The sequence below is a fragment of the Monodon monoceros genome, unplaced genomic scaffold, assembly GCF_005190385.1.
Source record: "Monodon monoceros isolate NGI ecotype Baffin Bay Population unplaced genomic scaffold, NGI_Narwhal_1 Super_Scaffold_13, whole genome shotgun sequence".
NCBI classification, from domain to species: Eukaryota; Metazoa; Chordata; class Mammalia; order Artiodactyla; family Monodontidae; genus Monodon; species Monodon monoceros.
In genome coordinates this window covers 18,600,054-18,612,495 of record NW_021703769.1, presented here as the reverse complement: position 1 = coordinate 18,612,495, position 12,442 = coordinate 18,600,054, and the positions used below count along the sequence as shown (strand labels likewise).

The window sequence follows — 12,442 nt, the reverse complement described above, 5'->3', positions numbered from 1 at the left end:
TTTTATGACCTGGTGTTAGAAATTGCACAGTGACATTTCCACTTTATCCTGTTTTTAGGAGTCACTAAGTCCAGCCCATATTTAAGGAGCAGGAAATTAGGCCACACCTTGAAAGGAAGAGTATGAAAGAATCTGTTGGACATATTTTAAAACTACCACATGTGTTGGATACATAAACTTCTAATTGATTCATATTCAACATTGGGGTCACATGTCCCCAGTGAGCTGCATTTTTAATATGCCCTTGGGTTAATTCTGATACACTAAAATTTGAGAGTTACTAACTTAAAAAAGTGGAGAGAGATACCATGTTCGTGGATGCAAAGACACAGTAATTTTTTTTTTTTTTTTTGCGGTACGTGGGCCTCTCACTGTTGTGGCCTCTCCCGTTGCGGAGCACAGGCTCCGGACGCACAGGCTCAGCGGCCATGGCTCGCGGGCCCAGCCGCTCCGCGGCATGTGGGATCTTCCCGGACCGGGGCACGAACCTGTGTCCCCTGCATTGGCAGGCGGACTCTCAACCACTGTACCACCAGGGAAGCCCCACAGTAATGTTTTGATGTCACATCTCTCCAAATTGTCCTATGAACACAAACTCCCAGCTGGCTTTTTTTTTTTCTTTTTAAAGAAATCAACCAACTGAATCTAAAATTTATATGGACATACAGAAGACAGAATAGCCAAAACAATTTTGAAAAAGAACAAAGTTAAAGTACTTATATTACCTGATATCAAAACTTACTATGGAAAAAAGCTCTACTGTGAAGCTTTAGTAGTCAAGATAGTGTGTGTGTGTGTGTGTAGGATAAAATGGGGTCCAGAAACAGATCGATGATTATGTGGTCATTTCCAGTAAAGAGGCCTAAGGCAATTCAATGGAGAAAAGGCAGTCTTTTCAAGAAATGGTGCTAGAACAACTAGACATCTTTATAGATTAAAAAAATGTTCCCTGTCCCTTACTTCTGTAAAGCTCCTAGAAAAAAAGAATATTCACAATACACATGTCTAACCAAAAATTTGTAATGGATAATGTATAAAGAACTCTTACAACTTAGGAATAAGACAAATTTTTTTAAGTGGGGGAAGGATTTGAAGAGATACTTTACTGAAGGAGATATATGAGTGGCCAATCTGCACATGAAAAGTTGCCCATCATTTAATCAGGAAACTGGATTAAAACCACAGTGAGAGGGACTTCCCTGGTGGCGCAGTGGTTAAGAATCCGCCTGCTGATGCAGGGGACACGGGTTCGAGCCCTGGCCCAGGAAGATCCCACATGCCACAGAGCAACTAAACCCGTGCACCACAACTACTGAGCCTGCACTCTAGAACCCATGAGCCACAACTACTGGGACTGCGTGCCACAACTACTGAAGCCCGCGCACCTAGAGCCCATGCTCTGCAACAAGAGAAGCCACTGCAATGAGAAGCCTGCACACCACAACAAAGAGTAGCCCCCGCTCATTGCAACTAGAGAAAGCCTGCGTGCAGCAATGAAGACCCAGCGCAGCCAAAAATAAATAAATTATTTATTAAAAAAAAAAAAAGCACCACAGTGAGATACCACTACATACCTGCTAGAATGGCTAAAATTAGAGACTGATAATACTAGGTATTGGTGAGAATTTGTAGCAGTTGGAACTCTAATCCGTTGGTGGTGGGAATGTGTAATGATACAATCACTTGGGAATACAGTTTGGCAGTTTCCTATCAGGTTAAACATATACTTACTGTATGACCCTATAACTTCACTATTAAGTATGTACCCAAGAGAAATGAAAACACATCTACACAAAGACTTGTATATGAAAGTTCGTAACAGATTTATTCGTAAAAACCAATGCCTGAAAAGAACTCAAATGTCCATCAACAGGTGATTGGATAAATAAATTGCAGTGTATCCACACAATGGGATACCATTCTAATAAAAATCTAACCAATTACTGATACATCCAGCAACATGGTTGAATGTAAAAAAATATTTTGCTAAGCGTAAGAAGTCAGACACAAAAGAGTAAATTCTGTAATTTCATTCATATGAAACTAGAAATGTAGACAAATCTAATTCATTGTGCTAGCAGATCAGTGGTTGCTTTGGGCTGGTGATGGAAAATGGGGATTGACTGGGAATGGGCACAAGGGAGACTTCCGGGGATGATGGAATTGTTCTAAATTTTGATTGTGGTGGGGATTATATCTGTGCATATGTTTGCTAGACTTATCACACTGTATCTTTGAAATTGTATATCTTACTGTATAGAAATTATACTTCATTGAAGTTGATTTAAAAAACAGGTATCTCTTAAGGTTTGAATTTTCCAGAAGTTACATAGTTAACCATCTGATCTTGAAAGTCAGTGTTCAAGATTTATCCCTTCGAATCATTTATGGCTTAGTCTTCATAGTACCTGATCTACGAGAAGAATACCAAACTGTTGCTTCCTTTTATGGTAGAATTGGCTCCCCTCCCCTTCCTGCTTATTTGTAACACATCTTGGTTTTAGAGGCAGGGTAATGGGATGCCTTGTCTGGGCTGCTTTGTGAAATCTTTCCCTCCAATGGAATGTGCTATTATGGCTACCATGCCATTTAAATCCTGTCATTGTGCTTCTTGACCAGCTTGTCAAGGTAGGTGGGCAGGAGATAGCTCATGACTGCTCTTTACTGACTCATCTCTTATGGTTACAGATTCTCATAAACACAAAGATAAACATAAAGATCGAGAACACCGGCACAAAGAACACAAGAAGGACAAGGAGAAGGACCGAGAAAAGTCCAAGCATAGCAACAGGTAAGGGTTGAACCAGCAAGTCCCTCATCATTCAGCAGTGGGTTGGCTATGGCTTGGCTCACCTGGAACAGGCCTTAACTTGAACCACAGGTAAATACCATGGATAGCAAAGTCAGCAGAGACTTTGATTCCAGAGTTGTTAAGAGGATGGCCTTGACAATTCATGCTTCCTGGGGATGCCATTTTTCAGATCAGGATGTACAAAGCAAGTATGGTGAATTGTTAACTCATGATGGCATTTAATCAAGTGTCCAGAGAGCTTGCCTTGATAAAAGGTGACTGGATTGGAGACTTGATAGATATATATTTTTCTTCTTTCCGTACTTTAAAGGGTATAAATTTAAAAATTCTTAACTTAGGCTTCCATGGTTTATAAGCCCCTGAAATCATATACAAAAGGTTGGGTATATGAGATATTCCAGGAGAGAACATTCCTAGCTTTCGTCAGGTTACCAGAAGAGTTCAGCTCTCACAAAAGCCAATAACCACCAATGTAAATGAAACTCAGCGGTGCTGCCCTCTGGGATCCAAAGGAATCAGAAAGATGTTTTCTTGTTCATTTTGCTTCCATTTTTTTGATGTAGGAGACAAGTGGTTAAGCCCAGAGACTTAGGTTATCTTTGGATATAGGACCACTTATTGAAAATGAGGACTTAACCTTCCATTTTGAGTTAAAGGCAGTTGTTGGTGAGAAAGCCATAGGGTATTCTCATAGTGGCCAAAGTTTTGGTAGAGGGAACATAAAGTTCAGTCATTTATTGGCACAAGTGCCTGTAGCCTAGAGTCTCTTAGAACTACTTCATTAGGTTGGCTTATTGTCTGTGGACAAGATATTTTCGACATAAATAATAGTCAAAAGTTTCTTGTCCAATATATACAGAAACCTTCTACAAATGAATAAAAATGAGGCAGATAATCCAACAGAAAAATTCATGAGAGGATTGAGTAAGCTCTTCACAAAAGAAGATATCCACATGGCCAATAAAAATACTAGAAGACGCTCAACATTATTCATCAGGGAAATGCAACCTCAATATAATATCCTACACATTGTAATAATGGCTAAATATTAAAATAACACTAATACCAAGATCTTACAGTGATGTGGATCAATCCCATTTCTGATGGGACTATAAATTGTTAAATCATTTTGGAAAACTACTTAGCAGTGTCTTCTAAAGTTAACATATGTATACCCTATAACTTAAGAATTCCGTTCCTGAATGTGTTCTCAACAGAAATGTGTGTATTTGTGCACCAAAGGGCATGTACAAAGCTATTCAGAGCTGCATTGCTTTTAATAGCCCCAAAGTGAAAATCTCCTAAATGCTCATTGATAGTAAAATGGATAAAGTGTGGTATATTCACATCTTAGGATACTATATATAAATAAATATGAAATAACTACTGTTAAAGTAATAAGCATAGGTGAATTCCACAAACCTATGTTGAGTGAAATAAACCAGCCAAAAAATACATATTGTATGCTTCAATTTACTTGAAGTTCAAAGACAAAAAAATTAATCAAGACCTTTAGAATTCAGAGTCATGGTTATCTTTGGGAAGGAAGGAAGGGTAGCAATTGTAAAATGGTATGAGGGGAACTTCTGGTGGGGTATCAATGGTATTTTTCTTAACTTTGGTGGTAATCACATATTTATCGTTATTTTGTGATAACTCTGAACTCTGCACATACGATCAGAATATAATTATGTGTATATGCTACTTTTATTTTTAAAAGTTATAAAAAAATAAGGCTTATCAAGAAAAAAGATAAAGTGAGAATTCTAAGTCTGTTCTTTTTATGAGTAATGAAAAATTTTTAACTATTTTAAATGAAAATTTTAAATTAATAAGTCTTTATGAATCATTAACCAGATTAATTTCTCTAGTGAGGATGTTTCTTCACAAAATCATCTATCACTCCTGTGGTCGGTCTTTTTCTTTTTTTTTTAATTTTTAAATTTTATTTCTTTTTTTCTAACTTTCTGGCTGCATTGGGTCTTCATTGCTGCACACAGGCTTTCGCTAGTCACGGCGAGCAGGGGCTACTCTTCGTTGCGGTGTGTGGGCTTCTCATTGCGGTAGCTTCTCTTGTTTCAGAGCATGGGCCCTAGGGTGCGTGGGCTCAGTAGTTGTGGTGCGTGGGCTCTAGGGCACGTGAGCTTCAGTAGTTGTGACACATGGGCTCAGTAGTTGTGGCTCGCAGGCTCAGTAGTTGTGGCTCGCAGGCTCTAGAGCACAGGCACGGTAGTTGTGGTGCGTGGGCTTAGTTGCTCCACGGCATGTGGGATCTTCCTGGACCAAGGATCAAACCCATGTCCCCTGCATTGGCAGGTGGATTCTTAACCACTGCGCCACCAGGGAAGTCCAGTCCTGTGGTCTTTCCCCACCACTCACTCATTTCTTACCACTTGATTATCTAGTTTCCATTTTCATTAGTCTAGTGATATTAATTTTAGTAGTGGAATCCAGTCTCAGTTCACATGCATCTTTTCTTCAGTTTGTAGGTGTCCAGCCTATATTAATATCTACCAAAGTAGATTTGAGAGCAAAGAATATTGCCAGTAATGAAGAAGTTCATTTCATAATGATAAAAAGGGGCCAATTAATCAGGAGGACATAGCAGTTATAAATGTTTATACACTGATATCAGAGCCTCAAAATACATGAAGTAAAAACTGATAGAATTGCAAAGAAAAATAATTCATATTTATAGTTAGATTTTACTACCTCTTTCTCAATTGATAAGCAGAGAGAAAAGCATTAAGGATATAGAAGACTTTGAACATCATCAACCAACCTGATTTAATTGACATTTATAGAATATTACGCTCAACAGTAAAATACACATGGAACATTTGCCAAGATATACCATATTCTGGGCCCAGGCCTTCTCCTTGAAACCAGCTTCCCTTGGCTTTCCACTTTTCTGGCCACCTTTTTCATCTTCTCATTCCAGTTCACAGAGTGATTCTCTTAAGTTTTTGGCTCTCTTCCTCTGCCACCTCTCTTGCCATTTACCCTTCTCTCACATTCCATTTCCAGTCTCCCTGAACTTCTTTTCAGTTCCCCAAACACAGCATGTCTTCTGAATACTCTAGGTTTTAAAATATGCTGTTACTGATTCTGGAATACTCTGTTGCCCTCTTAAGAACATTCTTTTAGTTGCAGCATAGAGTTTACTTCTTTCAGGTATCCTTTATGCCCTCCACCCTCATATTAAATTTTTATGAGTTCCCTCGCACCTTGAATATATCCCTATCACAGTAATTACCAGTTGTGGTGGTGTTGTAATTGTCTCTTTACTTTTCTGTGTGCCCTATTAGACTCTTGAGGTCCCTGGGAACAATGTTGGGGTCTGTTGTATTCATTTTACATCCTCAAGGCTTAGTATAGTACCTGGCAGATAGGTGGTACTTAGTAGTGTATGTTTATTGAATCAATGAGTGGTTGACCTATGGTTACACCAGTTACCATCTTCTCTCTCCTTTTCATATATTCTCAATGCTATAGGATGGTTCCCTTTGGCCATCCCACATTTCAAATACCTTTGTGTGTGTGTGTGTGTGTATGTGGTGAAATATGCATAACATAAAGTTTGCCATTTTGAAGTGGCATTAAGTACATTCACCATATTGTGCAACCATCCCCAGTATCCATCTTCAGAACTTTATCGTCATCCCAAATAATCTCTGAATAAATAATACCTCCTCATCCCCCTTCCCCCCATCCATTAGCAACTTCTACTTTCTATCTCTGTGAATTTTTCCACATAATCATAAAATATTTGTCATTTTTGTGTCTGGCTTATTTTTCTTAGCATAATGTTTTCAAGGTTCATCCATTTTGTCAAATATCAGAATTCCATTCCTTTTTATAGTTGACTAATATTTCGTTGTATGTCTACCACATTTTTAAAAATTCATCTGTTGATGGATACTTGGGGTTGTTTCTATCTGTTGGCTGTTGTGAATAATGCTGCTAAGAACATGGGTGTACAAGTGTCTGTTTGAGTCCCTGCTTTCAATTCTTTTGGGTGTATACTTAGGAGTAGAATTGCTGATCATGTCAAACAAGAATTATCTTGCTTGCCATGTTTATGATGTGCTAGTTGATGTGAAGTGCCAAAAAATGTGAGATAGTCTTGACCATGAAGAACTTCATCATCTGAGGAAAATGCTTACAGATCAGATGAAGAAAAACTAATTTTCATGTTACCTGAAATCTGTCCAAAAAGACTTTAAAAAGATAGAAGTTACTATTTAAACCATAAGCTTTTTTTTTTTTTTTTTTTTTTTTTTAAGTTGAGAATTACGTTTTATTTGACGGACTTGCTGAGGACTTAAGCCTGGAAGACAGCCTCTCAGATGACTCTGAGGGACTGCTCTGAAGAGGTAAGGGAGGAGCCAGGATACATAGGAGTTTTTGCAAGAAACCAGGTAGTAGGAAGGTCAAAAGATTATTGTTAATTAAAGAAAAACAGGGACTTCCCTGGTGGTCCAGTGGTTAAGACTCCAGGCTTCCACTGCAGGGGGTGTGGGTTTCATCCGTGTAAACCATAAGCTTTTAAAAATGGATCTCTTACTCTCTGATACATCTTACTTCACCAACCATAATTTGCAATTGTGATGGGAGAAAAGATTAGGTAGAAGTGGCATAAAAGACTTTGGGATATAAATTTGGCCCTCTCCTGTTTTGCCAGAATCTCCTTTTTAAAAATAAAGGATGTAATTTTGGCATCATTTTTCTTGAAAAGTCCACAGTGGTTTCTTGCCTGTATCTAGGAGAAGACCTCTGGTCTGGTCTATCCACTTAGGTCTCGTGAGATCTTGACTAGGTTATCTAACCTTCCTCAACTGAGCTTTCTCGTCTTCCTTAGTTTCCCCGCATTAATACATGCTTCAGAAGGGACCCTGGGAGTCAATAAGTATGAAAGCTCTTTAACTGTGATCTGCTCTACAGATGTGAGGAGATAATATTTTGTACATCTATTAAAAGCATGCTTTTCCAAGATTATAGCATGGGCAATCAGGAATTTGTTCTACGCAATTTTGTGCCTTTTAATATTTTCTTCATTTCTAATCAGAATACTTGAGAAAACAGTAGCCTGTTTGCCAAAAGGCATTGGAAGAACCTGCTCTGAGTTTCTGTTTATATATGACTAAATCTAGCCCTGGATCTCTAATTCACATGTGAGTAAGTTTAAGACAGTTTAACCAGATGATGTGTTGTAAGCAGACTTTTAAATGCTTCCTGTTTCGACCTCTCCTGACACACTACCTCTTTGCAACAAAGCAAGTGTGTTGGTTATTGTCCAGTAAAATCCTGTACACTGTGTTCCTTTTTAAGTGACTTCTGATCTTAACGGTAGTTTTGGGTTTCTTCATTTTTCTTCTTAGCACATTAAGGAAACCTTGAGGATTGTTTAATCACCTCTGAAGCCCAGAATAATTAAGATGTAGTATGTTCTGTTCCAAAATGCTTCACTTTAATACCTTGATCATCAACCCTGCCTAATTTTGTGGCTATCTATATGAGGAAACAAGTTCTACAGTAATGTGTTTCTATATTCCCTCCTTCTCTGCTAGATATTAGCATCAGTCATTTTTCATTAGGCTACACTTAGGACCCAAATCCAGGAGGCCTCTTTGTCCTGCATAGTAATATGTACTGCATATTTGGAGTGTCAGAGGATGGGAAACAAGCCTTTGAGAGCTAGAATGGGATTTAGACCTACCTCTTAGGAGATCCCATCTTATTCATATGCTTTCTCCTTTTATTATTCTAATTCAAGGTGCAAAATAGGGGAAGGGGTGTTAAAGATCATTCCACCTCATCTCTTTTTTGTGTGGACATGAGTCTGAGGTGACATGCCCAAAGTCACATGGCAGGGTGGTAGCAGAGCGAGGATAAGAGACCAGGGCTTCTGAGTCCTAGTATGATTTTTCTCCCACTACATTATTCCTTCCAGTAAAAAACAAAACATAACAAAACAATCTCCCTCCCTGAGAAAGGTTAGTTGTGTTGCTAAACTGTGTTTAAATACAAGCATCTCTTTCTCATATGCATATTGTCGGCAGCTTAGGTTTTAAAATGCCAGATCATTTCAGGCGCTGCCTCTTTCTTTGGGCCCCAAATCCCTAAAGTTTTTGGCATTAGAAGTATTAATCTCATTAAATTCTGACCCTGTGAAAACCCCATCTCTGACTCTCTGGCCTATAACATCACAGGAAGTTTCTACCAAAGTCAAATAAAAATAATTTCTTCTGTTATTTGTCTCTGATACTGCTTCTTTCCATTAGCATTGATATTTAGTACTTGAGGTCCTTTAAAGCAATATATAAATCCTCTCTAAAGAAATAAAAGGAGTACTCTTACCAGATGCTAAAGAATCACTGGACTTGTAGGATCTCACCAGATACTTCTCTTGAAAGGTTGCATTCTTAGCGTAAGTTATCTTTAATACTAGACCTCTTATATATACAACATAATTAAAAGCAATTGCGGGGGAGGGAGGCTTGATTTTAGAAAACAAAGGACTGTCACATGTGAAACATAAGATTTCTCCTGCTAGCTTTTGACTGTGTGCATCTCTTGTCATTTTTAAACCTGACACTCAGGGTGGAGTGACAATTTTGTGGAAGGCCAGGGAAGATAGAACTACTGTGAAATAGTAAGGGAAGTGCTTTTCCAGCCACATTGGCAGTGCTAATTTATACAGTCAGTGTGAGAATAAGGATGCTTTTGGTTTCTGCTTTCCCTTCAGTTCCAAATCCTACCTGAATTAGAGTTGAGAGAACATAGGCTCATAGGGAAATGCACTGGAATTAAGCAACTGGTTCTCAGATTAGGGGCAGTTTTTCTGAAAGTAATCACATTTAAAAGATTGTTTACTGCTTTTTTTGTGAGCTGTTGCTGAAGCCCTCCATTTATCTACATGTCCCTATATCACCCTCCCTGGGGGAAATGGATAGTTAACATAGGTAAATAGAGAAGATTGGGTAGTTTAGAAATGAGAAAACTGAGTACCACCACCATTCACATGGGAGTCAATGTGATGTAGTGGAAAGCACACTAAAATAGAAGTGGAGAAGCTAGGTTTTATCATTTACTAGCTGTGGGTCCTCATCCAAGCCGCTTAACTTCTGGGTCTTTTCCCATTTTGGTTGAGTGTTGATAGCAATACTAGCCTGGTCAAGCTTTCAAGTGTGTTGCGGGAGAATTCAATGTAATTATGCAGATAAAAGCTCTTTGGAAACTGTAACATAGTAATTGAGATTATTATGATTACCACAAAGCCTGGTAGAATATCATTCAGATAAATTGAAGCTGTTGATTTTGGTAGTTGAATCTAATTTAGTAGTTACTTATTGATAACTTCTATTTTGGTGCCCTGGTTTTCATTGATATCTAGCCCTATTATAATGACCTACAGTCTTTTTTTTTTTTTTTTTTTAAAGATTTCATGGTGGAAAGGGTATTTGAGCTAGCCATGGAAAGATGGTTAAGATCTTGTCAAGGGAAGGTGATGGCTAGAAAGAGTGACATTCCAGACAGCGAGAAAGCATAAACAAAATATGGAAGCATTGTAATGTACTTTGCTCTGAGAAGAATCCAGTTAGGTGGATGCCTGGGTTAACAGGATGGGTTAGAAAATGAGGGCTCCAAAAAGTTGCTTGAGGCAGAACTATTAAATGCTATTTTGAGAAGCTGGGACTTGATTCTAAAGGAGCAAGAAGCCTTTGAAAATAGTTGAGAAAGGGAAATATAGGACGTAGCCACAAGTGGCATGAGGGGGTCTAAGAAAAAGGATTCCTAGCTTGGATAACTGTGTGACTGTTTACCCTATTGGTAGAGATAAAGAACTTAGGGGAGGAATGGGAGTTCAGAATGTGTATCAGCTTTGGCATCTTTGGGCACATCCCTTTATCTGCTCTGGCCTGCAAACAAAGGATTAAATAATTTCTAAGATTCCACTCAACTCCCAAGTTTTAATAATTCTTGGGATTTTGTTTAGTAACCTATTCATGGCGGATGAGCATTGAGAAATCTTCATTTCTCAGAGCCTTTCAGAAACTAGCTGCTGCATTTTTTCAAGAGGCAACTTTTGAATTTACCTCCTAGAATGTTTAATTGAACAAACACTATTTAAGCTCTAATTGTCTGCTTTCCTTTGAAGGGTTTCCTCCTTTCACAGCTTGGAATCTTTCTAGGCTCTCCCATAGGAATCCCCTGTGACTCCATTGGCTGCAACCTGCAGGGGTCTGCTGCCTTGAGGAAGTGGGCAGATTGCTGGAATGAGTTTGTTCTCTTAGCCATTAGTGGCTAGGTCCTATTCGCAGAAGATAAAGAGGCTTCTTCTCCCCTTAGCAGTGTTTCGTTTTTGCTTTGTTTGGGGAGTAAGGCACCAGAGTGGTCAAATGCATGACTGCCTGAGTTTAAGTCCTAGTTATTGTTCGTTAGATGTATTTCCTTGGGCAAGTTACTGAATCTTCCCGTGTCTCAGTCTTAGTTGCGGTGAGCGGGGGCTGCTCTTCATTGCGGTGCGTGGGCTTCTCACTGCGGTGGCTTCTCTTGTTGCAGAGCCACGGGTTCGAGGCATGCAGGCTTCAGTAGTTGTGGCACATGGGCTCAGTAGTTGTGGCTTGCGGGCTCTAGAGCTCAGGCTCAGTAGTTGTGGCGCACAGGGTTAGTTGCTCCGAGGCATGTGGGATCTTCCCAGGCCAGGGCTCGAACCCGTGTCCCTTGCATTGGCAGGCAGATTCTTAACCACTGCGCCACCAGGGAAGCCCTGGGTAATGTCTCTTAAAACAGGTAGTCAGCATATGAACTCCTCTTCTGCACTGGACAGAATTTCCATCATCTCACTATTATAAGTGGAAAGGTGCTGCCCTTTAAGCCAGTGTGAAAGTCAAGCCAATTTTAAGTCTTGGAAAAAGAGGTACATGTTAGGAAATCCTGAATGGTGATGAGTCAGCCTAACTGATCCAGATTGGCTGCATTTTCTACCACTGGCCAAATTCTGCTTCTGACTTCCATGGCACAGCCTTAGACATGTTTCTGTATGATAGGACTTTGACCCCCAAGTGCATCTGCTACTTACTTCAGGTAGATTCCTAGGAAAGACTACCACTGAGGCTCGCTCTTTGGCAGCACTTCTGTCGGTGTGGGGTTATGGATGAGGGGTAGGACCCCCGGTGCTCTGCTGTCTATTTCTGGAGGCAGGGACAGGAACAGCACCTGACACGTAGATACGATGTTAGCATTGTGTCCAGGAGACTTAATAGGGCTTCATGAACCCGTATTTCTAATAGTCCCCAATGGAATGCATTGTACCACAAGATGTTCCTTAACCCTGAATCACTGGAACTCACTTAGTCTAAAAATCTAAACTTGTTCTCTTATATCTAAACAGTTGGGAATAGAGGAGAGTGAGTTGCCTTTGGAAAGTCAAGTTGATAGTTTCATCTCATTTTGGTCTTTGTGATTAATTATTACCTACAAAGGGGTTACTACTCTAGCAGGAACTTTGAATTTCCTGAATAGATTTCCCTCTGGTTAGCAGGCAGAGGAAGTACTGACTTTTTTCACTTTCCTGGGGTGGCCTGGGTACTATCTCATCGCCATGTCATTTGTTGACTTCTTTTC

General features: G+C 39.5%; 1 protein-coding gene across 1 annotated transcript in view; it reads left to right on the top strand.

Moving 5' to 3' along the window:
• The window catches only part of TOP1 (DNA topoisomerase I), an 85,211-nt gene that overhangs the window by 27,556 nt on the left and 45,213 nt on the right, over positions 1-12,442 (top strand). Inside the window, exon 3 of the mRNA XM_029220515.1 lies at positions 2,689-2,791. Coding sequence (XP_029076348.1) covers positions 2,689-2,791 — 103 coding nt within the window. The remainder of the gene's footprint in view (positions 1-2,688; positions 2,792-12,442) is intronic.